Here is a 26,857-nt window from a genome sequence, read left to right as displayed (position 1 = left end):
TGGGAGCTGGGATGGGACCCAGCAGGTTCTTGGAAGCTCATCCTGGGAAGAGTGTCATGATGAATGAGCCCCTAGACTGTTGATACCTCTTCCAGCACACTGCAGGGTGTCTCTCAAGCTTCAGTGAAGGTTTTATTAGCTCCTATGGCCAGTTTGGTAGGCTGATCTTACCATTTCCGTCTTTCCTGTTGGTCAGGGCTTAGTTACTTGTCCTGTCACGTTCTCGTCACTTAATGATTCTCAACTTTTCTGGGTCCCATGTTGTCAGAAATGCTGCCTACCCTACTACATAACAGCTCTTGCACTTGCAATGTACTGACTTATTTCGTTTTATTTAATTTGCATTTACGCATGTCGTGTCACCGTAAGCAGTGTAATGAAAATGAGTAATGTAAAAATAAAGCCCGACTTGACTTGACTCACTTGCATTCACGTGCTCTGAGTACTCCATTACCATGACTGACAATGCACCAAGATGGCGGCACGAGCCAATTGTGCAATACTGTTGCAACTCTCCTATAGGTGAGAGAGAAAGTAGCCCCACCTATGTGACAAGAGGACCGATGCAAGAAAAATGCAGCAAAAATATTTTCAAAGTTACGGGGAAAAGGCATAAATTAATTAGATCGATCTTGGGATTTTGCGAATCAATAGTGAATTGTCAAAACCAGGGTCATGATTAATCAAAGTACATTTTTTTTTCCCACCTGTACAGTACAGTATGATGAAAGAAGCCATTTACATCTACAGAAGGTTGTCTATGCAGGCTGGATATTTGTACTGAACGCCCTCAATAAGCCTGTAATACCTTTTATGACTTTGGAGGAGTCTCTGTTGACCATAATTTGATGCAGTTTTTCAAATTTAATTCCAGGCAAACCTGAAGCCCAAGAAGCAGATGTTTTGGAGAGGATGCTTGATTTGTGCTTGTCATTCAGGAGTTTATTCCTCAATATTGGAAACTTTTCCATTGGGATTCAGGAACTAGGTCATGCCTGACTTGTACGATGAAGACACATTAGTTACAGCATGGTTCCAGCTGGCTTAGATTTTCCACTGCAGATGGGTTGGCTCAGTAAAGGTGTTACCGTGTTTGGAGAGCAACAGTGACGTTTAAACAAGAGACCCCTACTTACAGTTCACACGGTGTACGTCATGATTTTCTATGTGCAACTTTTCACTACTACGTCTGAGAATCGGCATATTAGCATCGAACGCTGGCAGACTTAGCATTAGCATTTGTAGATTTGCATCACAAATCCATTCAGTTCAGTCATTCTATAGTACTCTGTCAAGTAGGAGGTTGGAAATTTCCAGGATTTGAGTTATCGGGAATGCATCAATGGATCAGGATGTGTGATACTACTACTAATATATAGCAAATGCCAATTTGTCCTTCAGATAATCCTTGCATGTTGCTGATCACCAGCATCTTGTGCATTTCAAGCAGTCGAATGGTGATGATGCAACCTGTTTGGTTTAGTGACGCTTTAGACCCTGTCAGCATGCCGGGCCATGTCAACATGAGTACGGCTTGGTTCTTGGTGGCAGCGGAAAAGCCCCATATGTCTCTCAAAGACTTGGAAAACTGACATACTGTAGATACAGAGCAATAACCTTGGAGGTGAGATTCCATGAGAATTTGTCCTCCCCCTCTCCTCCCTTGTTCCCTTTTCTGGATTTTTTTTTTGGTCACACCCCTCCTTGACCATATCTATGATCTCACAGTTGCTTCAAACAGCCTGCTTGCCAAATGACGTCTTGAAGATGTGGAACAGTGGGACTCAGAAATCATCAAAGACACGAATATACGTAATTCACATTCGTTAGATCCCGGAGAGATTTGAAAGAGCGAAGTTCCAAAACTCTTTTGTTTTTCTTGTTTGTTAGATGAGACCGCCAATGACCCACAGTCAGGATGAATTACAGTATTTGGAACCAAAACTCACCCAGTCCTCATGTAATACAATGAAGGACTTTCGTAAAATTTATGTGGACTGAGTGAGTTTTATAAATTTGCTCTTCATTTGTCAGTGGGCTTGTAAGTGTTTTTTCTGTGAAACGGAACACGCTGAAGCTTTGATATAGCATTTGCTGTCTTTTTTATGGTACTGAAGTTGCATTATTTGTAGTTCAGATGTTGCAGTAGAATGTAAACCTTGCAAACATGCCAGGTTGCACTTTTTTGGCTTCCTAGGAGTTATGACTTCCTGACAACTGGTCAGCAAATACATTCTTTTCCCGAGGATGCATTTGGATTTTTTTCCCAGGAAGTCTGTCATGTCTGTGCTCACAGCATGAGCTGTAAGACTGACAGGATTCACCTGGCCTGACCGCCCTCCCCCCCCCCCCCCCCAACAGATCAATAACAAAGGAGTGCAAACAATTCACAAACACTTCATGGTGGGTGGGAATTTGACTGACGCCTCAGCCCAGTGAGGGGAAGGAAGTGAGCCAATGGCTAAAGAGGCACCAGCCTCACCTGGGCTTGGTGGGATACAAACAAGCTGAATCAACATCAGACGTGAATCAAACAGGAAGGGCAAAGGCCATATAGCCAATGTCAGTGGGGAGCTTCTCCTGTGGAGGGGAGTCAGAGCTTGATCTAATCCTGCTGCTTTGCCCTAAACTCTGCCTGGGCTGCAGTCTGGCACTGTGGAGAAACCGGCTGCATGGCAGATCGATGTTGTTTTCGAGCGGTGCAGTTAGATCAAAGATAGAAGTGTTTCTGTTGAGAATGATGAGAAACTGAGCTGGTTTGCTGGACCCAGGGTCAGTTCGGATTGTATGTCCCTAGGCGGTGGTCGATTCAAATTATTGTTTGTTAAGGAACGCATCTGCTTCAAAGCCAAACCGTAACTTGGTATCTTGTATTGAAACATGTTCAAACATCCCCTTCTGTTGTTTTTTCCCATCTACTGCCTTTTGTTTTTCCTCTTTCTGTCAGTAATTTTTTTTAATGACCCCCCCCCACACACACATATACACACACACACACACACACACTCTGTCCTGCCCCCAGGAACACACATCCATACCACCACCATGCATCTTCCTTGGGAAGCTACTGTCTGTCTCTCGACCGTGCTTCAATCTTGGCCAACAAATCTAGAGAGTACTTCCACGATTAATTTTGCACCACTTTGGTCAATACTCCCCTGCCCCCCCCTCTACTCCACCCCCAGCTGTAAGGTGATAATTGGCCTCTACCACGTCAATCAAGCTTCCCCTGGCAACAGTGTGAACTTCGGGGTTGCTGGGCATCTTTGTAAAAGCACTACCCTGACTCTGGTACACACAGAGACAACTTCGGCAGTTTCTTTTTATAATTAGATCGTTGCATTTTATAGCAGAAACTGCAGTGGTGATTATGGGGGGTGGGGGGTTAGCTAAAACAGTGCCCGTATTGTTTTACTCAGAACCTGAAATTGCACAGCTGGTATTCAGATTGAGTGTCATGGCATCTTCTCAGCGAGAAACACAGGCAGTGGGTGTCAGTTCAATGACACCACATCACGTGCTTTTTTTTTTTTTGTCCAAGAACCAAAAAAACTGGTGATGACTGTATGGATCTGGGCTGCCGTACTAATGTTCTTATGTAGACGTGAAGGAGTGTTTGACAGGCCTCCAGAAACGCATTTAAATCTTCAGTAATGTATGTTAATGAACGAACCCCCCCCCTTGTCACCACTACTAGACTCCTATTACTTCTGACTTTCTCTCCCCCCACCCCCCCAGTCACTAATCGTCCTGACCTGCATGGCCGCCATCGGCCTGGGATTCAACCTGCTGCTCCTCGCTGCCTACCTTACCTGCGTGTGCTGCTGCCGGAAGGACGAGGATGACGAGGAGAGTAAGAGGCCCAGCTCCCGATGCGTCAGCTGGGTCTCCGTGCTGGCTGGGCTCGCCATCTGGTGAGCGCGGGGCCATAGTGTCCACTCGGTCTCCTAGCATGAAACATGTTTAAAATGTTTTTCAAAAAATGAATGTATAGCCCACTTGTGATTGGACGTCCAGCAAATAGGCTCTCTACGTCCATTTCTGCTGGTGTTGCTTTATTCCATCATAATACTGGACAGGACAAAATAAATATAGTTCAAAAATAAGTACATTTCCAGCACATTGAATTACAATTTATGAGAAATGTATTGGCAGATACCTGTTGAATGAGAGTTGATGGGTAAATGACTTTTCCACTGAGGAAAACTATTTTTTTTCTCATTTTTCTGCTCACGACTTCTCCTTTCCTCCTTCCAAAATGTTCCAGAGCTCCTTCCAGATGGTTCCTCTCCTCCATTTTTCTTGCTTCATGCAGCCTTGTGCACCATGTGGTCAAGAGCTTCAGCGCACGGAGAGGCTCTCTCTCTCGCACTCACACACACACGCACGCCGACACATTTTAGCAATACGAGTTATTGATGAGGTAGCAAGCACTTCTCTAACTGACAAGTTCTTTGACCCTGCAATTATGAAGCCCATGTGCCACCAGCCCAAAATCTTTTACCGAAACCGACCTTCGGGAACTTTGGAGAAAATGGACACAGCAAGTGGCTGGGAGAACTAAAGCAGATTAGCCAGCTTGAGATATTCAAGGCTGAGCGTTTGGCCACGTTTCGCGTATGATGGCCGAGCGTTGGCTTGTGTACAGGATTAGTAAGATTGGCAGATTTGCTCTGGCCTAGTAAATGGTTGAAAACATCTTCAGTTCTGCGGCCGTAAGTTGGCTGATTTCTCTGTTTACAGTGTTTTGTTGCCGGAATTGTTAAACCAGGGTTACATCTTTCCAAGCAAAGAGCCATAGTGGAGAGAGTCCCCACGATGATCTTGTTAAAACACACACAGCAGTTATACTGTTGAATCAGCTGCCTTTCTGCACGAGGGGTGCTCCCCCCCCCCCCCCAACACCTCTGACAAACCCACCCAGGTAGGATTTTTCATAACAAATGAGGGGCCCCTTATAATCAGCACGACATGCTTTCTTGAATAATGGTGGATCCTGCTTACTGTTAGACTGGCAGTGAAGCATTTCAGTTGAAATATGGGAGTTTTTTGTTATTTCCAGGCCTATAGAATAAAGCCAGCTCACCATTTAATGCGTCATCACAACCCTGATTGGGTGTACGACTCGAATGTTGCATTAGTCTGTCATTAACATCACAGATGCACAGCCTAACCCCAAATTATCAGGACATCCCAGCAATGGCAACCTTCGTCTTGCATCTGCAGCCGCTTTGGATCAGATCTGCTTCAGTCGTAAGCAGTGGGCACCAATCACACACGAGGACTTGGTTCAACGCTCACTGAATATGAGTGGAGAAGACACAGGGTATTTCATTGCTATAGTTACCGCTGTGTGTTTTGCTGTTGCAGAATAATTCATTTAATGAATAATTCATTCAGCTGGCAGACATTTTTGTCCGAAGAAACCTACAGGTAGGGCAGATAATGCATAACAAGGATCAAGCTGTCAAGTGGCCATCTCAATACAAGAGCTGTTGGGCTGAGCTTCCATAATAACCTTCACTTTGCAGATAGGGTGTTGCATGTCGTGCTGGAAAGGCATTTTCAGTTAAATGTGTATGTTGTCATTTTTATGTTTACTGTCCTCTATAGCTGGGTTATTTGTTAATTATTTGCACAGCAAGTTAATTATGTTCAATTATGCCCTTTGATGACATCAAAAAATGTGTTATTTAAAAAGAAAAAAATCAGGATTAACAATAATATTGATTATACAACATCCTCCCCAGCTGTGTTGTCTTGTACTGTCACAGTAGCAACACTAAAATAATAACACTGAAATAATATAATTACCCTGACAGCACACATGCCTTGGCACAGTGTCTCCGCGAAGCTTGGAAATCCATCGGCAAAGCATCTCTGTCACAGAGACACCACTGCTGAATATTGATCCGACATCCCCCCCCCCCCCCCATGTCTGTGCCCCGTATCTCAGCAGCAGCACAATGTTAATGAGATCACTGTGCAACGTTCATCTACTGTTATTTTTCCCGATTAGGTTATATAACCCACAATAGGTTTATACACTCTGTCTCTCTCTCTCTCTCTCGTGTATATATACTGTATTATGTAATATACACAGACTTGCATATGCACACAGTATACGGTAGATTTGTCCTGTTTACCCTGCATGTAAATGGGACATGATCATTTGACCTTCTAATCTTAAACCAATGTCGTGGCCACGTATATGTGCTGTCTGGGCATGTGTACATTGATTAGAGAACAGAAGAAATGCAAAAGTTACTTTCCCTAGTAACTACTTTTATATGCAATAATTGAATTACTTTTCTAATTGGGGTTGCTAAATTGCCCATAGGTGTGCATGTGAGAGTGACTGGTGTGTGAGTGTGCCCTGCGATGGGCTGGCCCCCCATCCTGGGTTGTTCCCTGCCTCGTGCCCATTGCTTCTGGGATAGGCTCCGGACCCCCCGCTACCCAGTAGGATAAGCGGTTTGGAAAATGAATGGATGAATTACTTTTAAAGGAAGTAACTGTAACTAATTACTTATTTTCAGTAATTCGCACGACCCTGGTGTAGAATAACCCTACTTCCCCAACACGGGCGATAACTGGTCGACACCAACACACAGTTGCTTACTATTTTCAACAGTTACCGGTAATATTGTAGAATCGTTCGAATCTAGTGCACTGTTAATTTGTTTAATTTACACTATATCAAAAATGTTTTAGCACCTCAGTGGGCAGTGTTGTGGCCTCACACATCCAGGGTCGAATGTGCATCGACTGCACCATCTCTGTGTGCCGCGTTTTGACATTTTCCTTGTGTGCCGCCTGGCTTTAATCCCAGAACTCACCCCAAACACCTGCAAAGAGGGCATTCACGAGTGTGTAGGCAGCAGATGTATCAAATCTGATCGGATCACCGGGTTGCCTGCTGCAGGGCTCTTTGTGAGATAACTGGCCCGGTTAGGGTCCTGGTATGGTGGGGGGTCTCGGCTGCAGATGTGTCCTTTCAGGCCCATTAGAGCGATTTACTAATCAATACTTCCATGTCCCAGATGGACGTCCACAACTTTTCACTTCCCCGTTTAGCCAACAGGTGGCCAGTTATGGTCCTGTGATCTACTTGTGAATCTTACCTTGGAATAAGATGCCATCATCTGACTATGGACTTAAACTTTGTGTGTTAACGATTTAAGTAAAGGGAAGCTAAAACCTAAATGTAGGACTTGCGAGCAGTATTGTGGGATTGAAAGGGAGCATTTTTGAGCTTGTGACTCACTGCAGATGATTTCCATCAAGAGAACATTTCAGTTTTTTAAGAAAAACTGGGCATGAATGAATCCATTCAAACATGTTTGGGATTTCAGAAGATTTGTAAGGAAACCTTTCAGTTGGCACAATGCTCTTGTCCTTATCATTCTTCCTGTTCCTGTCTGGGTTGTGAGCTAGTCTGGAATTGTGAAGGAGGGGGTTTTTCTCTGAGAGGAGGGGGAGGTCATGCAACGATTTGACCCCTGACCTGTTAATGTATGACCTGATTTATCTTTCATGCCTGACAGGGGGGGAGGGGCTGTCTGATTCATTAACAATGGGATACCCTGGAGATGGGGCACAGTGATGGGATGACTTTCCGCTAAGCATTTGGGATTGATAATGGTTTATTATTCATCAAATTCTTCAGGCATAGGAGGGAGTACTAGACGAAGATAAAGGGTCCAGCTTCACTAATACACACGCCCCGCATCCGTAATTATCAATGTTATGTCCCAATAACATGCATTTTGGCCTCCAGCAGATTTTTTAGGTAACAGTGATGGACTTAGATGGACTGAGGTCATCTTAGGGTAGTGGTTCTGCTAGAGATTATGATGAATGTCACTGGAATGAGCCCGGTGGTGTTCTGCGTTTCTGCCCGGCGCCGATCATGCCGAACCAAAAAGCAGAAAAGGAAGAATTACATCACGTGGAAATGCCCTTTCCAAGCTACTTGTTAACATTAGAGTTAATTTTTGCAGCACCAAATTATTGTAGTGGGAGTTCTCAGACCCTATGGAGAGTTCCTGTCATTCTGTATGCTTGTTTTAGCGATTAAAGCAAATTGGATTCAGGTAATAAAAAAATGTGATTTGTTAAATGACTATATAACTAATCAAATCAGGTTGGTGGCAGATCAGAAGAAATGCACTATGTGTACAAAAGTATTGGGAGATCTGGCCAGGACACCTACAGGAACTTTCATGACATTCCATTCTAAATCCGTGGGCATCAATATGGAGTTGGTCCCCCCTTTACAGCTATAACTGCTACCAGTCTTCTAGGAAAGCTTTCCATAAGATGTTGGAGTGTGTCTGTGAGAATTTTTGCTCATACATCCAGAAGAGCATTTGTGAGATCAGGCACTGATGTTGGACTGCCAGACAGAGAAGTGCCATTCCTCATTCCACAGAACACGTTTCCGCTGCTCCAGAGCCCAGGGGCCGCATGCTTTACATCGCTCCGACTAACACTTGGCATTGTGCTTGGTGATGTGAGGCTTACATGCAGCTGCTCAGTCATGGAAACTCATTCCACGAAGCTCCCTGCACACAGTCTTTGTGCTGGTGTTAATGCCAGTGGAAGTTTGGAACTCTGCAGTTATTCAGTCAAGAGTGTTGGTGCCTTTTTTTTACACACTATGTGCCTCAGCCCTAAGCGACCCCACTCTGTTACTTTACATCATCTGCCACTTTGTAGCCGAGTTTCTATCACTCCTAAATGCTTCCATTTTGCAATACTACTACTTACAGTTGCTTGTGGAATATCAAGCAGGTAGGAACTGATATTGCAAAGGTGGCGTCCTATGACAGTATCATGCTTGAATTCACTGAGCTCTTCAGAACGACCCACTCTTTCGTAAATGTTTGTAAACCTGACAGCTTGATTTTATACACCCGTGGCAATGGGTCTGAATGGACGACCAGAATTCAATGAAGAGGTATGTCCCAATACTTTTATCCATAGAGTATATATGGAATGATTGAGTGTCTCAAAGGAGTCTTTTGACAATCTGTGCATTACACTCTGTTGACGTATGACATGAGTTCACTGACCCTTTAGTACAGTGATTCCCATCCCAGTCCCAAGGACCCCCAGATGATCCACATTTTTGCTCCCACCCAGCAACAAAATGTAGTGTCTGGGGGTCTCCATGGGCCAGTTTGAGAACCACTGCTTCCAAGGTGTTGTTTAAGTGAACCTTTTATTAATTTTAAAATTTCCTTCACTAAAAGATCCTGCTAGCCTGATGTGGTGTTGAATATGGGTTCTAGTAAAACAGAAAAATGCTTTTTCTTTACAGTTGTGCTGTAGGCGTGGGTTTCTATGGAAACAGTGAAGCCAACGATGGGGTGTACCAGCTGACCCATTCTCTCTACCAAGCCAATCACACGTTGGATGGCATCGACCGATTGGTGAGGGTTGGCACATTTTCGCCTCCGTCGGCCAATGATATTCATATTTCCAGTGATGATGTGAAGATGATGAAGTCCCTGTGTTAATGGAGGCTCTCTGTGTTGTGGTCAGCGATTCTATTTCAGCACCATACTGAGCGACTGTAGATGACAATTCACACCTAGCGCCTACATTGCCCTTGTTAATGAAAATCACATTGTTGTCTCTGCGACTTTCCATCATAGATGTCCTCCCAGTATCTTATGAACACCTTATTCCTTTTCTAGATGGAGATTTAAATTACCAGATCCTCACAGTACAGATAGAGGTTATAGATTTATTTTGGAGTATGGTACAACTTCCCCATGTCGTTCCCATGGTTACATTTTTTGCTCTAGCATCATACAGTCTAGAACATTGTCCTAGTTCACTCTGAGGTACAATGACTCTTATTTGTTTGTGACATCCCCCCCACCCCCCAGACTCCAACAACCTCATTTATCTTCGGACCTCATTGTGTCTAGAAAACATTTCTCTGCATAGGACGACCTGCCTGTTTTTGTCATGGTGGTTGAATGACCCTGGGCTCTGGCTTTTTGGCTGCCTCATCTCTCTGTGTTAGTGGGGGGGGGTACTGAACTGTCACACCACACTCAGATTTTAGTTTTGAATATTCCAAGAATAAAACTGCATCGACTCTAAATAAACCCCAAGTATGCTTGGCCCAGACTCTTGTTTGAGGTCTCGTAAGACATGCATTATTCTCCCAGACTCCTGTCCCCCCCACCCCCCACCTCTTCACTGACTGAAATTCAAGGCCGGAGAAAGGTGATCAACTGGTAGGTGTAGTAGGTCGGTGCACTGAAGGTTCTAGACATAGGCTGTTCCGCAAGCATGGTACACAAAGCACTGATTAAAATCTACTTTAGCTTAAAACTTCTAATTAATGGAAGGCGGCAAAAAGCCAGTATTTGGGTTATCTACTCACTAGCAGAAGCCCTAGCATGCCTGAAGGCTGAGCAGATGGAGAACAATGGGTCCTTACATCTAGATTGTGCGTGTGTTTAATGTTGAAGTATACGCAGGAAGTGAGAAGACACTTGTAAGGAAATGCACTATGCCTGCGCTGCATGAAGCACTCCTGCGCATGCATAGTGTGTTTCCCTTTGCTGGCTCCCATGGGGTTATGTTTGATTGACAGGACAGTGCATCCCACAGTACAGAGTCTCTCTAATACAAAGATTTAATAATTAATTCTTTGCCATTTGCTTCCCCAAAAAGCCAGACCATCCAGCTATTTTATCAGTCTAGACCCGCACTCCAAAAGTTTTCTTTGTTCTGAAAGAAAAGGAAAAAAAAGAAACATTACTTATCTTCCACGCATTCTGAGCATGCACAGAAAATCGAATTGCCTCGTTAAAAGCAGCTTATTTTATTCAAAAATAGACTGGTAACTGGGCTTTTAGAGTTATGCGGTGTTGTGGGAGAAGACTGCTTCTGAAAGGGGACAGACATCCGAGTGCTGCGGAAATGATATATTTACGATAATAACGGCAATGTTGCCATGATAACCAGCAGTCACATCTGGATGTGGGGGAAATAAGAGATTAATGTTTGGGGTGTTGGGGGGAGTTTTCATTTGGACTGACTGCTTTTCTGGCTCTGAAACCAGGCCAGGTGTTTGGATTGAGTCCTGTTATTGTAATCCACTTGTGCAGGAAGCCTCCACTGAAATCAATGGACACCCGCTACGAATGAGTAGGCCGCTGTTCACGATCGATAATCACTAATTTACACCCCCTTTATTAGGGTCCTAACAACTGATTGCAGCCAGAGGATCAGGACTGAGGGGATGTAATGTGAATGGCAGGTGTGAAATCTGCTGGGGGGGGGGGTATGAATACCATCCACCAATATCCTCCTGAGCAAATCCCAGGGTGTTCGTGACTGATCGAGTTAAGCGGAAGCCGTTTCTCCGGAGTAACTCATCAGCTCCGTTCCTCAGCTTCGATTTAAATTCTGTGATGTCAGAAGTGCCTCGTTGTTTTTGTCGGCCACATGAATAGGCTGCAGCATCCACTAAGCCTCTGATCCGGCGTGATCTTTGCATGGCGTGTCCCTTTTGCTCACTACTGTAAACACTACTCGGCACTCGCAGGACGCGCGTCCGCCTCCAGTTATCACTCCCAGCGTTTCCTTGCTCTCTTCCGCCCGCTGCAGGTCTCTCATCTCCTAACCCCCACCACCACTTTCCGCCAGCAAGTCCCTTCATCTAAGCCGGTGAAATGGCGTAGCCCTCACGCAATGGCTGCTGCTAGCTTCACCTTCTGTGTATTTGCATTCCCTTGATTGTCAGCTGCCATTCGGATGCCACGCGTGGAGAAGCAGCCCAGAGGTCCGCAGTTCACCTCACAGTTCACTCGAATGTCTTCAATAAATATCCCCAAAGTCATATGAGACTATCCGTCCGCTCATACGCTCTCATTTGTAGTGACGCCCTTGCTCACGACGTTCGCACCAGGCCCAGAGGCGAGAATTGTCCCCTCTTTTTGTGCGTGACCGCTGTGGTATCAGGTGCATGGCTGCTCATCCAGAGACTTCAGTAAAAGCTTTAGAGAAACCTACATCATATATGTTGTTATGTGATTGCTGGTGAGTTTGCCAGCTGAGTTCACAGTAATGTAAAATCCTGATTTTTGGCAGATTAAAATCTCTCGCATGGAGAATGAGAAGCACGAGCGGCTAGAACCAATTTTCTGAAAGCCGCACCTCAAATAAATATAGTTTAAAAAAAAAATTGGATGCGCATGCATTAGCACTGTTGTACTTTAACTCTTTGTGAGTTGACGAGAGACACGGGAACGCCTTGCATGAAATGAAGACTTGGGTTTGAGATCAAGCCTGTACCGTGTCTCAGGAAACCTGCGCCATTTGGTGGTCTGTCTCTATCCTGCACTCACTGAAACCCGTCTGCTTCCTTGGTGAGATGCTCCACCACACTGACCACGCCCCCTCATCACACAGGTGTCTGGCACAATTGGTAGCATAGAAGGCGGGCTGAAGCAGCACCTGGGCCGCTTGGACGAGATCTTCGCCGTGCGCGAGGACTATGTACGGACGCTGCGCTTCATGCAGCAGACAGCCGACAGCGTCGTCGTGCAGCTAAGGGGACTCCCGGACCTGGGTCAGGCCAAGCTGGACCTGTCCATGATCGCCGAGCACACCTTGTACTGGGAGTATCGCAGGTGAAGTTCCACCAATAAATGGCCTTGAAACAAAATGCAAAGTCGGCTGGAAATGTTATAAGCATTTGCATTGGTTGGAAAGTTTGTCATTAATATGATGCACCGTTAGACTGGTGAATAGCCCGGATGTTCTGGTCTGACTGCCTCATATCAGTCCAGCTGCATCCACCGCATCAAGACTGCTGCAAAACATTTCCCACACTCAGCCCTCAAGTGTCCAGGAAGAGGATGTCCTGTTCAGCTGGGGGGCATGCCATGAAATATTTAGCAGGATTGATTTGTCTTTGTCTTTCTTAATTATTCACCCATCTGGGGCTAGGAAAGGGTCACGGCTGGGAAAGGAGATGGTGCACAATATACCACATGCATGAGCCTGGTGTCAATCTTGGCATCATCTTGGACTGGATGCCAGTTAATCACAGGGCATGACAAACATAATGTAGAATAATGTAAAGTGTACATGACGTTACTGTTTGTCCTCCCTCCACTAGGTGGCTCGCTTACTTGTTGGTGCTTGTTTTCTACCTGGTCATCTGCCTGGCAGTCTTCCTGGGCCTGGCCAAACAGTCTCGCTGGCTGCTCACCACGTGAGTTGCTCAGAATAACGCGTAGGATCGCCTGCGTTCACATGCTCCGTCTCCTCTCATTTGTCCGTCTAAAAAAGCAGTGCGTGACTCACTGGGTCGGGATGCTGTATCTGCAGTCGGTCAGTCACCGGATCAAATCCCTCAGTCGGGCAGAGTGATTTTACTGATTTTACCCACTGTTAATTTCTCCAAAGATTACCTTCATTGGCTGCTGTTTCTTTTTTGTAAATGAAGGAATGAGTCACTTTCTGTTTGGCTCCCACAGCGTGTTTTGCATATGGCCACTCAGTGCCCCCAAAGATATATTTTCAAACTTTCCACGCTAGACTTTTCTTTCCAGCAGGATGTTCACTGGAAGTGGATCCTTTACAGCCACACAGCTGCTATCCCGTTGCGAGTGTAAATGATCTTTTTTTTTTTTTAATTGAGCCGTTGCCAAGGCGACACCCGTAAGCCCCTTCCCACGCATGGATGTGTAATCAGGAGACACTCGTGGCCTCGAAGCAGGCATGTCCTTGGAGACCCCGTCTCTCTGTTCGGCTCCGACCTTAATGATGCCCGTAATGCGTATCGATCACCCTCAGAAGTGTCCGTGCGTGCGCACCGCTAACGAAATATTAAGTGGCTCGGGTTTTTTCAATCCCTTGATACTTTTTAGTCTGCGTGTGGAATGGGTCATCGCAGAGAACGATGCGACTGCCAGTAAGCATCCATCAGGGGGCCGTTGCCGCCCCCACAACCAATCCTGCCCTTCCTTTCGATTATCCATTTTCAGCTCAACCGTTCGCGTTGCCTGCGATGCCAGCAGATGCGACCAGGACGCCCATTAGACCAGCTGGAGCTGAACTGCTCTCTGCTGGCGCTGATGCCACCATCTGCCGATGGTGAACCGGCTGGAGCGGGATGTCTTAAAATGCATCCCGAGAGAGTGAGAAAGGGAGGAAATGGAGCAGAGCTGGGGGAGGGAGGTTGGCCACAACTGGACAAGGAGCTCTGAAAGGGGCCAGACCTCTACTCAGCGTTGCAGCATATTTCCATCTTTGCTCCCCTCCCTCCCACTGCAGTGTCCTTATGTGTCCTACAGATCCCTGCTAGAAATGCGATAATGCATTGCATGTATGTGATGTTTAACTAGATTCTATAATATATACATGGTGACAAGGTTGCAATTATATATTGGGGGGGACACGCCCCCCAATATTCAGATCACACATGTCCCCCCCCAATGTTGACTACATGGGTACAGCCTTGCATAGTGATATTTGATCTGTAGATGAACTTTAAATCCCAGTCATAAATGCTGTTATACCCTTATTGTTTAGGCTCATAAGGTTATAATTGGTTAATTAAAATGTCCAGGTGAGACCTGGTTTGCCTGCCAATCACCTTTAGCTTTGTGTTTCTCAACCCAGTCAGACCCCCCCAGACAGACCGTATTTTTGCTCCCTCCCAGCTCCCAGCCAATCAGGAGTACAGAATACCTGTTATAGGTGTGTTGGGAGCTGGGAGGGAGCAAAAATGTGGACAAGGTGGTCCCTGAGGACCGGGCTCAGAAACGCTGCCTTCACTAAAGGCTTATGCTAACCGGACAGGTAGACCGGTGGTTGTGTGCTTCGGTGATTTGGGTGTGCCGTGGCTCTGCAGTGAGCCGCGTCTGCTCTGGCCCCCAGACTGACGGTGTTCGGAGTGCTGACGCTGGTGGTGAGCTGGGCCTCTCTCGGAGCGGACGCGGCCATCGCCGTGGTGAGCATCCCGCAGCCAGCCGCTCGCCTTTACACTACACATCCCTGCCAGTGCTATCATAGATTTGATGTACTTTTTAATTTTCATTATTCAAAATTTTTCATTTGAAATCCAGTTTGGTTTTAGTGGTTTTTTTTAGTTTAATAGTTTTTATCAGTTTATCAGTATTTTAACATCTTGCAGAAACCAAGAAATGCCATGAAATATTGCTTTTTTTATGTCATGACTGCCTATATTACAGCCTCGGCGTGACATTGGTGAAGTTATCCGAGATCTCAAGAAAATTATTCTGTTATCATGAGAACTGTTTTTTTATTTCCATTTCAGTTTTAGTAATTTTTATTTCTAGGGATAGACTGAAAGTATTTTATGTGTCTGATCTTTACAGAATCCAACAGGAATACACAGTGCACATAATGTACTAATGTAATAACTCAAAATGGGCGAAATATGTTCCAGGTATTATTAATGGTAATGATATATAATCACTAGCCAAGTATCTTATTTTATTTCAGTTTCACAAAAATGTTTTCGTAGTCCTGGTTTTGGTCCATGATAGTAACCCTGATTCCTGCTACTGTACATGAAAGCGCCAAGGCCCTTAATTTGTCTATCTCTCTATCTTCATCCTCTCTCTCTCTCTCTCTCTCTGTCCCTGTCTGAGGTTGCAAAGAATAGAATCGGTAGCTTGGGTAACTTGAGTTAAGTGTGCATCTCAAATAAGCGACATATTTTGACACCAGAAAATGACAGGTTTGCTTCACATTGGGACTGTTTATATATAGCATATATCTCCCGCTTAAAGGCATTGTGGGTAAGGAGGGTGAGCTCCTGTCATGCCTATAGCTGATTGTCATGCTGAAAAAGAAGGCAGACCGGACAGTAGAAGGCCGCCTGCACTTTTCTACACCGGCAGCTGTCAAGTCAGCTATAGGTTACAGCTGAAGGACCTTCACCTTGGATCTGGAGCTGAAATAAAATAAAAAAATATGGTGGATTTACTTCTGCAGAAACAGTGCTGCCTCCCTAATAAGTATTGGTCACAATGCTCACAGTGTCTCCCCCCCCCAATATATATTATAATAGGTTCATTATTTTACTATGTATTTGAGATCCAAACATGTTTTTAAGAACTTAAATAGAAGAAATGCCTAAAATGACTTTAATATATGTTTGGTGCATTCCCTTGCTGGCAATAGGGAACAAGTGACTTCTGTGTTTCGCCTGACAAGTTCATAGTCAACCAGACCGAGGACTTTGTCCCAGCCGGTGAGTGCTGTGCTGTTCAGCCGTATTCCAATACAAAGGCTCGTAAATCCGTACCCCTCTCTCGCTTTGCTTGTAGAGGCGTGGCTAGGCACTCTGTGAAGTGTTCTGCATGATTCAGAAGCTGAACTTTCTGCATTCCCTCCTGCAGATATTACTCACTACTACCTGTACTGCAGTCCAAGTCTCCTAAACCCCTTTCAAAAGGTAAACCTCCCACCTGCTCCTGATTTCTCTATTAGGTATCTGGGGTACCCTGCCCCAACCCACTCATCTTCATCCTGACTGGCTCCTACCGCTCTATCACAAAGAGGGGAGAGTCAGTCCAGCTTCACACTATAAATGTAACACTTACCATATCTACCTTCAACATTGCTATTGTATGTTACATTTTGGTTTTAGACCACGAAAGTACTACTTTAACACCCATCCAACCCTGAGATTCCCCTGTGGTTGTTATGGTTCAACGTTTTTAGGGCCAAATGTCCTTTGTACTTGAGCCTGTGTCCAGAAATTCGTTTCATGCAGACTGAATATGGAAATGACGTGTGAGACATGTCGCCACCTGCTGGTGAGGAGGGGAAATGACCAGCATCCTGTTCAGGAAATGTTCCACAGTGTATGTGTGTGTCCATTGGCTTTGCAGTTGCTGACCATCTTCCAGAGGTCCCTAACCACCATGCAGACCCAAACCCAGAGCTTGCTGCAGAGTACTGCGCTACACTTCCCTACCGCACAGGTGAGTCACGGGACCCTCAAGGGGCCGGGAGAGGGATACTTTGCTGTAGGGTGTTTTCGATCCATTTTATTATTGTGCAAAGTATAACACCTCTCCAGAGCTTAATTGGAGAAGCATTACCACTGGTAATACACTGTTTCTGTTTCCAGAGGGACCTGCTTGGGGTCCAGCAGATCCTGAACACATCTGAGTCTAGCCTGCACCAGCTGACCGCCTTGCTAGACTGCCGCAGCCTGCATAAAGTGGGTCACCCCCCCATCCTGCCCCCCCTTATTGCAGCCAAACTCATAGCAGCTAAGGTTAATAGGTCACTTAGGCTCCATACGTACAGGCATATAGCCAGATTTCAGCTGCTGGGACATGATTGGTTGCACTGGATGTAGGCCCCGCCCACTTTGTGTGACTTTATATATAGGAGTACATGTTTTGCCCTTCAGGACTACCTGGAAGCAGTAGTAGGCTTGTGCTATGATGGCGTGGAGGGTCTGCTCTACCTCTGCCTGTTCTCCCTGATGTCCGCTGCGGCCTTCTGCATCTTATTGTGCTCCATTCCGCGGGTCCTCAAGCACATCGCCAGCAGGTGAGAAGCCCAGCCCAGCTCAGCCACGCCCCCTTTTCCCAAGGGCGCCCGTAATTGGCTCCCGCCCCGTGCCGTCTGCTCCGCCTTCCCACGCAGGGAGCGCGACTACAACGACATCGATGACGAGGACCCGTTCAACCCGCGGGCTCGCCGCGCGGTGGCTCGTGGCCGCAGCTCCAGTCAGGCCCACGTTCCCAGTTTCTGCAGCTACAGCAGCCGGGAGAGCCAAAGCAGCCTACACCTGCCCCCGCCAACCGCCACCAATGCCCCCATCGCTGAATACATGTGAGGCCCCCCTCAGAGTCTCTCTGCGTTTGTTTACTCGATTTTGAGATTTTGTGTGTGTGTAACATTTACTGTGCATTTTTGTTGGCCTGAGCATTTTCAGAACCTAAGCAATATTTGATTAACTTAGTTGCCATTTGTCATCTTCCTTTCCATTCTGACAGGCAGATTAGATGGGTGGGGGGCGCCTCCTGGTGGCCGCTGGGCTCTAAGCACTCAGTTACATTATACTTAGGATGCGTACTTGGACAGAATCGGAAATGTTTGCCTCTCTGCATGTGTGTGTGGGTGCCTGTATGTTTGCAAGCACCTGCGATTGATTATTTTAGTTTTTAGTCATCTTATGGTGAATCCCCGCCCTCTTTCGCAGGAACCAGTCCATGTTGTTCGGGGGAAACCCTCGCTACGAGAACGTGCCTCTTATCGGGAGTGGCAGGAGCTCACCGCCGCCTTCAGTGCGTTGCACCCGAGAGGCCAGCCTGTGATGCTCACACTGCCCCCTACTGGTTCACACTATTCCTCTGACTAGACTGTTACGTCACATGACCACAGCAAATACTGTTACTGAAATATTTAACACTTTTAAACTCACGATAAGGGATCTTTATTTTTTTAATGCCATGGATACAGTCAAGTTTTCCATTCTGTCTTATTTAATAAAGACGTATTTATAGAAGAATGTCAGCTCACATGCTTTTAATTTGGACCGATGGTTAGCTTGTTACAGTCACATTAATTTATCCTTGCTCATGTGAAAAAACAAATTGTGCATTTTCTTTTGGCTTTAACAGAACATTTTGTGTAAAAAAAAATACTTGTTTGCATTTTGATTTGGAAAAATAAAATGGTTTTCTGGTCTTTCTCTCCCAAACCCCACAGTACTCTCCCAGCTCGAGGTCCACCTATCTGTCCGTGACCGACAGCCAGATCCGGCACTTTGGGACGGACCTCCCAGTATAGATACCCGCCCATCCATCCTCTTCCCCCTCCCCCCACCGCCGAGGGCGTGTGTAGCTACAGTCCACCTTCTTCTGTCGCTCCTGGCCAGCCCTGTCTTTTCTCCCTCCTGAGTTGTCCACTTAGGGACAGAAGTGGGTGCCTCTGCTTTTAAAAACAAACAAAAAAGCACATTCTGGTGTGTGTGTGTGTGTGTGTGTGTGTGTGTGTGTGTGTGTGTGTGTGTGTGTGTGTGTGTGTGGTCTGGTGCCTCTACCCATAATCCTGGCAAACAACAATCGCCCTGGAAAAAATCTATGTAATTCCATGTTAATCCCCCTAGCAATGGAATGCAAATTCATTAAATAGGAGAGCTGTCACCCCTGGAAGGGATGCACTTCTTACTATGCAGTAAGAGCCCCCTGAACTTCTGTCGCTTTTCTGTATCGAAGCGGCAGAGCCTAAAGGGAGACAAAATGGAAACACGGACCCAACATTCTACTTATCTGTCCGTATCGAGCCGAAACATTTCCAAAGCGAATCCACAGCCTTCAGCTGTTTATCAAACCTTATCTACTTGCAAATGATTCTCTTTTTTAGTCTGTCTGAGCTTTTTTTCCTCATTTTGACATAGAAGTGTTGCTTTGCCACTTCAGTATCACAGGAAAGGAGTTTTTCATTTTATGACGGCGATTTTAAGTTTTGCGCGGAGCCGAAGCGGGGGTGCATTCCCATACCTCAGATTGTTCGCTTAGCTGAGAGCTCAAAGATCCTTAAACTCATTTATCTCCATGTGTTTTTTTTTTCTAAATTCAATGATTTTCAAATATGAAGGATAGTTACCCCTAAGAGCACAAATTTCATGACAGAGGGATAATGGCAAAGTGTAACAGGACAAACTGTGAATGTGACCTCCCCCCCAGAATTCCTTGGAGTTACATTGGTGTGCATTAAAATTCTCCAAAGTCCAGTTTGTACCAGGTCAGATTAGCGGCTGATTAAAGCACTCTTTCTTGTCCTAAAGAGAATTGCTCTAGCTACTTAAGTTCAAACAATATATTTTTTATAATGTTTTAATTCACGTTTGGGGAAACAGGTTTTAGTGGCTCTTTGCTGTGATATTCAGCCAACAGGATTTCTACTTTGTCTTTTTGTAGTGGATTTGTCTTTGAATCAATTGCAATTATATTCAGATCATTCTTCTGTTAATCTCACTGGAGAAATTGGAGTACATTTTGGTGTGTCTGCTTAATTTAATTTGAAAATTAAAAAATACCAGAAAATCGAAAGCTATTTAATTCGTGCGAAAATGCATTCTGGTGTCTTTTCTTTTGTTTGCTCATTAAAAACGACTGAATTGTTTTTGTGGCAAAGATTAAACCACGCTGTTGGCGTCAACATCGTTGGTCGCTTTAATGAACAGAACGTTTTGGAGACACCTAGTGGTCAATAAATAAAATGCATATAGAAAGTTTTTTTTTCTAGGGGGTAAGATGTATTTGTGAGTTCATGCGAAATAAATACAGGCGTTTGGAAGCGACTGCAAAGGCTCAGACAATTAATTAAACGTCATCGACACATTAGCACGTGGGAAATGCACTATGACACGTTTAAATGATAGTATACTCGTGAATCCAATGGTCGAATTAAGGGGAAAATGCACACCATTCATTAACAACACTGTGTCTCACGTAATAAATGCGATGGTCTTACGCACACTACATCACGAGTAAACTTATTTAAAACTATGTTGTCATGCTGTACGCAATTCCATGGAACAAGATACAAAACGACTGATCACGTCAGATCTCAGAGCGGATGTTAGGGGCTTTTGGTGGTTTGTTTCATTTCATTCCGTAATTTTATAGCAGTAACAATGTAGTATTCTCAGCCATATTTAAAGCTATTTGATATTCAATAGATTGTCATATGTTTTCGGGTTTATTGATAAGGACACAGATGCATGCTGCGACTTTCTGGTGCTGACAGTGGCGCCCTCGGAGAAGTTTGTCGAAGTGCGGCCGCCGTACTTCCTGAATCTTCGGGTGCGGCTTTTGTGGAGTTTGTTGATGAATCGAAACTGTTTTGCCGGAGTGCAGTGACACTGCTTTTGTCAGGTTCCGGTAAAAAAAAAAATATATATAATAATAATAATGTAATTTGCAAGATGGTCATCTGAAAACTCTTAGCCTTTTTTACGGATTGTCCCGTCGGCGATTTTTGGGAATGCGACTTCGAAATGGGAAACCTTTTTGGCAAAAAGAAAAGCGCTACTCGTGTCACGGAACAGGACAAAGCAGTTTTGGTGAGTAAATAACTAATTGACAGGGTAGGGTTTAGTGAGGAGAGGATCGCGAGGTTTCTTAAAAATATACAATGTCTCTCGATCTTCTATTTAATTAAATGATTGACAGTGACACACGTGTATGTGCGCGTAAATTAGGGAAGTAAATATTTGCAGTGGTACGTTAAAATCCACCGCTTGCCCGCAGGGTTCGAATCACGCCGAAGCTATTTTATTTCGGAAACGTGGATCTAAATCCGTCCCGGTAGATGTCTGACCCCGTCCTCCCTTCTGCCCCAACCCAGCAACTGAAGCAGCAGAGAGATAAACTGAGGCAGTACCAGAAACGGATCTCGCAGCAGCTGGAGAAGGAAAGGCTTCTAGCCAAACAGCTGCTGAAAGATGGGAAGAAAGAGTGAGTTTGCCCGTGCATCGCCTGTTCAATATTGGTGCTTTATTGTGCATTTGATTTTCGCAAGACGTTTAAAAAACGGACCCTTCTATCCGTGTTCCAGAGCTGCTAATATTTTTGTCAGCTTTTGGTCACTAGTTTATTTTACTTTTTAGCTTATTATTTGAAGGGTGTTCTTTACTAGTGATGGATAAATGAAGTTTCATGAACCGTTGCCCCAAAGCAAACCAAGAGCACCATCTAGAGGGGCCAAAAATACAGCAAATGGTTCATGAAGATTCATTTAGTCATGGCTGTTGGTTAGCTGTCAGTGTCTAAAGTCTGTGAAGCAGTTTAACTACTTTGCATAAGATTGCAATCCCAGGGGCCTCTCTTGGGACGTAAGCTGGCATAGGCTGTGTTCCAGTTCACCCTTTCGATTGGTTAATCGCATGTGCAGTGAGGCATGTCTCATACAATCAGCCTATGGTAATGCTGGGAGAGGGGAGTCTCTTAAGTGACTGATTGGCTGTTGGCTTGCGACAGGAAAGCCTTGCTTTTGCTGAAGAAGAAACGCTACCAGGAACAGCTGCTGGACAAGACAGAGACGCAGATAAGCAACCTGGAGCGAATGGTAAGACCTTAAAAGCACTGGGCACAAAGCCGCGGTAGCTAGCAGGACACCAGCTTTCAGACTTGCTTCTCATCTTTACCAGCTAATGGCATCAGACGACATGCTCTCACCTGGAGCCACTTGTGTGAATTTTATCACGTTTCTTCAGCTTCACTAATCTTCTTTCTGAAAAGGTTCAAGACATCGAGTTTGCCCAGATTGAGATGAAAGTCCTCGAGGGGCTGAAGGTCGGCAACAGCTGCCTGAAGAAGATGCACGAGGTAGAGGCCCCGCCGCGTACTTGGCGCCATTCACTTCTTGCGGCGTCTGTGGGAAGCTGACTAGGAAATCTCTCTTTAGCGGCTCCATAATGGCCGTCTCTGTGGTCCGTCGCACACGGTCACATATGTGCAGTAGGTCTGCAGCTGTACCCTGAAGCGTATCCCTTGGTTAGCACACCAAATGTCATAAGCCTCAGCCGTGATGAAATGCACCTTGACTTCCTGACTGAATTCTGTCTGACTGGGGGTACTGTGGAGGTTTCTGCAATGCTGGGTAATGTCTTTAAAATGTTGTGCATTTCAATCCTCTCAATACTTCTTGCTCTGCTCTTTCCAGGTGATGTCCATAGAGGAGGTGGAAAAGATAATGGACGAGACTCAAGACGCCATCGAGTATCAGAGGGTAAAGTCTCTACTCCACCTCATGAACCTCTGAGGACAAAAAAATTGCTATTTTTCCCTAATTGCTGAATATCATCGACTAAGTGTTCCCTGACTAACTCACCGTACTTTCGACCCCCTCCTACACGCAGCAAATCGACGAGATGCTGTCAGGCTCGCTGACGCAGGAGGACGAGGACGCCGTACTGGCAGAGCTGGAGGCCATCACACAGGTGCGCCCACCTGTCCGTTCCCGGTCGTCCTGCCTCACCGCCCAGCAGCCCCCTCAGCACTCACCTGACCGTAAAGGTGGTTGTGCTCCGTGCTCTAACTGTGTCTGCACAGTCGGAGTGTAATTCAGCAACACGTAGATAACAATGCAAACCTTTTACTTTCTGATGCATGGATTCCCAATGTGGAATTATGGGTAAATACCCATAAATCTCTTCTCTGGAATTGTCCACACAAACGCACCCAAAAGAGAATCTAGTAAGAAACTCCTGGAAGTCTGAATGACCCTGAAGACTGGATCCAGTCGGGTAGTTTGTACCGTCTAGGAACCATGAATGTAAGACGTCTAGCATGGAAAACGAAGACAAGACCATGCGCTGTTCATCTGCCGATCATAACGTCATAGATTCAAGTTAAGCACTTCACTCGAGGCTGATGGTCAGGCTTTGAGCCACCAGCCTTGACTTAAAGGTTAGAGACTTGTGCTGGCAGTCAGTTGGGTTTGGTTCGGTGCTTAATTTGTAGACTCTGAGGTGCTAGACCTCAAAGAGCACAGAGACCTACTGCGACCACTGTTGTATGAGGAGTTGCATCACACACACAAATCGGTCTTAACGATAATGCACTATTAATTACTTAAAGAATATTGGACTGTTACGTGTTTATCAATGCATGTTAGTTACCTTAAACTGTAAGACAGGCTTACCCTATTAGATGAGTTTAATAGTCCAGTAGGTAACTTTATCTAAATTAGTGGGAAAAAGTGTATTTTATTGCGCGCGCATTGGTGTGGTTTTTCCCCTTTCAAATTAAAAGTCAAATAAGAGAAACATACTAATTCAGGCAGATGTATGCCCCACAAACGCAACCAATTTTATAAATATGCATGGTATTTATTCCAAAATTTTAAGTGTATTTATACTGGAGGTCGCGTTTGATGTGGCAAAGCCAGAGGTCGCAGAGCTGAGCTCCAGCGCACATTAAGTTCTGGTTTGGTTTGCACTGTCGGCCATCTGACTCTCCTGGTTACGAGTGAAGAACTTGTGTCTGTGACTGCAGGAGGATGTAACCCTTCCGGACGTCCCCGAGGAGGCCTTGCCAAAGGTGCCTGAGAAGAGAGGAGGTATGAACTCTAAAGATGAACCCCCATTGGTCAGTTCCAGCTTTGAGAGATGTGTGGCTCAGCGAGGTTAAGCCTTTGTGCCTGTGGTCAGTTTGACAGAACAGTCACCTGTTCATGGGCCCTTGAGCAAGGCCCCTAACCCCCCAGCTCTGGGGTGCTGCATGCTGGCAGACTCCGCACTGTCGCCCTCGAGCTTGGTCTCGCCTGCATATGTGTCTCTGTGTCTCATGGAGAGCAAGATGAGTTTAGCGACGAGAGAATTTCCCCACCGGGATCAATGAAGTATCACTATTCTATTCTAGTTTTAGTTCGCGTTCTCTCCCTCGTCACTTTTCGGTCGGTCCGAAAACTCATCCAGCCTGGCCACATTTTTCTCATGATCCACAACCTACGCACTTGTTTTTACTTGTCAGCTAACCATAATGCCCTGCGTTTGCCTGACTCAGGCAAGCAAGTTGCTGGTGGACTGGGAGGCGCCCGAGAACTGGGTAGAGAACATTTGTGTTGTGTGACGAGTGACGTCCTTTTATGCGTCTTCAGTGCAGAGCCGGATGATGGGACATCTATGGGAATGCTCTGGAATGCCTTTCGTCTGCTGATGTGCAGTTAGTTGTCTTGGTGTGTTTATCAGGCCCAGAGCTGGGCATGTGCTCTGATCCGACTGTCTGCTGCAGGGCACCTTCATGCTCTTCTCTTTTCCGTCTTTCAGAGGGGGGACGAGCGAAGGAGCCGAAGAGAGAGGCGCTGGCAGTGTAGTTGCCCCCCTCACCACAAGGGGGCGACGTGACATTTCCCTCTGGAGGGGAGAATGCTAAGTCTTTCCAATACACACACATTTCTATATGATATATATATATATATATATATATACTGACTGGCCACTGCAACCCTGCAATAGATGGATGTGCTGCCTGTGTGTGTGAATAGGAAGGGAAGCCCAAGAACAGCTCCGCACCTCTGGTTTCCCCTTCATTGACTCCAAGCCAGTGTTTTCCAACACGGCCCCCGGGGACCCTCAGACAGTTCATGTTTTTGCTCCCCCCCAGCTCCCTGTGGAACAGTCCACATTTTTGCTCTCCCCCAGCTCCCTGTCAAACTGTCCACATTTTTGCTCCCTGTCAGACAGTCCACACTTTTGCCAGGAGGGAAGAACGCGGACCGCCTGAGAGGTCCCCAACAACTGGGTTGAGAATCACTGCTCTAAGCCATTATTTAAATGTGATTTTATGGATCATTCCTGTGAAGTGCCGCCCTCCCTTTCACACATTCAACCTATGTGTCCTGCCCGACAGACTGATCCAGCACAGCTCTCATAATCCGACCCTGAAACGCAGTGCCAGTCACATGACAGTGGTTAATTTTCAAGGTGACTTTCATGCTGTGTTTCCTCAGTGTTCTGTTTTTATGTTCTTAGTCAGTGTGAAATGCCAAAATCGGGCGTCTGGATATGGCCGAAGCAATGCTGAGACTGATTAATGTCATTGTGTTTATGGGGGAAGACCTAGAAAATATGATTCCTGTTTAATTTAATGGGTGGCCCTTTATCCAAAGCGGATTATGATTTTTCTAAACCTATTTGTTTCTGTTTCCGTTTAAGTTTATTACTGCCTCAAACTAGAAATGTTTCGGGTTTCTCAATCTAATCGCAGTGAAACCTCCTGGTATGTCCTGGGATATTTTTCATTGACCATGCGCTAAACCTATATTGGAAAGCTTACTCACTCAGCCACATTCAGTTACAGGAGATAGAACAAGGTAATGCGAAACAATACAGACAGTGTAAAACAATGCATGACTTCTACTCGATAAAGCTACACTTGATTAATGCGTAAGGATTAGCTATTATTCAACACATCTATTGCTCTTCCTGGGTGCTGTCTGGTAATGATGTTATATAGCATCACCATGAATCATATGGAAAATATTTGGTTTCCCTGGTAGTGATACTTTACTTAAAATAGTCGTCATAGTGCATTCATAAAGTAATATAAACATGGCTATTGTAACCATGTGTATAATGCATTATGAATGTTTTATGTGTCAGGTTTTATTTTAGCAATTATGCGAAACTGTCCACGTGTGAGATATCCTGCCAGATATCGCGGTGATCCCTGGACCGTGGTGTTTCAAAGCGACTTTACTGTATTTCAATGTTTAATGACCTTTACTTACTTTATCAGCTGAACAGAAGTCATGTTGACATTTAATGACTGATGCTGTGCAGGGATGAGTGTGTGTGGGTGTGTGTCTCAGCAGGTACTCCTTACCTTATGGGGACACAATGTTCACACAAGCTGATGAAAACCCATTTTTTTCCCTGGTCCCCATAAGGGAGAACTCAATTTAATAAAAATCAGTGACTGCAATGAAAAAGCTAAACATACAAAAACTCTTGTCTTTTGCTTGGTTACTTATGGTTAAGGTTATGGTTAGGTCCGGGTAGGGGTTAAGGTTGTCATCGATAGCATTAGCATTTTTACCATAAAGATATGTTTACCCGACGTGTGTGTGCGTGCGTGCGTGCGTGCGTGTGTGCGCCCAACTCAACCTTTTGAGGTATAGTATATAACTGTAAGTGTATTAACTGACTTCTGTCCTCTTGGCTGGTTAGTGCAAAAGGCATTGATCCGGCCATTAGTTAGCCCTAGAACTGAACATCGTCATCACCAGGAATATTACTGTTCCACCTGCAAGGGCTAATGTATCTCTCTCACACTGAATTGCATTGTGTGTTAATAAAGGGGTTTTTAACTGA

The 26,857-nt window shown here is 45.3% G+C and overlaps 2 protein-coding genes across 5 annotated transcripts in view; both read left to right on the top strand.

The window, feature by feature from the left end:
- The window catches only part of LOC125717498 (protein tweety homolog 2-like), a 23,775-nt gene extending 2,672 nt beyond the window's left edge, over nt 1–21,103 (top strand). For 3 of the 4 annotated variants that reach the window (XM_048990501.1, XM_048990500.1, XM_048990499.1), the window contains 13 exons: nt 3,739–3,914; nt 9,326–9,437; nt 12,442–12,662; nt 13,154–13,249; nt 14,920–14,992; nt 16,192–16,261; nt 16,410–16,465; nt 16,905–16,997; nt 17,147–17,239; nt 17,435–17,577; nt 17,674–17,862; nt 18,233–18,317; nt 18,742–21,103. In XM_048990501.1, coding sequence (XP_048846458.1) covers nt 3,739–3,914; nt 9,326–9,437; nt 12,442–12,662; nt 13,154–13,249; nt 14,920–14,992; nt 16,192–16,261; nt 16,410–16,465; nt 16,905–16,997; nt 17,147–17,239; nt 17,435–17,577; nt 17,674–17,862; nt 18,233–18,317; nt 18,742–18,822 — 1,488 coding nt within the window. In that variant the 3' untranslated portion in view covers nt 18,823–21,103. The remainder of the gene's footprint in view (nt 1–3,738; nt 3,915–9,325; nt 9,438–12,441; nt 12,663–13,153; nt 13,250–14,919; nt 14,993–16,191; nt 16,262–16,409; nt 16,466–16,904; nt 16,998–17,146; nt 17,240–17,434; nt 17,578–17,673; nt 17,863–18,232; nt 18,318–18,741) is intronic. The other variant, XM_048990503.1, reaches the window with a different exon arrangement.
- On the top strand, nt 20,963–26,857 carry LOC125717500 (charged multivesicular body protein 6-like). The gene is made up of 8 exons (XM_048990505.1): nt 20,963–21,103; nt 21,388–21,497; nt 22,020–22,107; nt 22,281–22,367; nt 22,705–22,770; nt 22,901–22,981; nt 24,039–24,102; nt 24,812–26,857. The coding sequence occupies exons 1-8, from the start codon at nt 21,038–21,040 to the stop codon at nt 24,856–24,858; spliced, it is 609 nt and encodes a 202-aa protein (XP_048846462.1). The 5' UTR covers nt 20,963–21,037; the 3' UTR covers nt 24,859–26,857.

Source organism: Brienomyrus brachyistius, chromosome 22, assembly GCF_023856365.1.
Source record: "Brienomyrus brachyistius isolate T26 chromosome 22, BBRACH_0.4, whole genome shotgun sequence".
Taxonomy (NCBI): domain Eukaryota; kingdom Metazoa; phylum Chordata; class Actinopteri; order Osteoglossiformes; family Mormyridae; genus Brienomyrus; species Brienomyrus brachyistius.
This window is presented reverse-complemented; position numbering and strand designations above follow the sequence as displayed.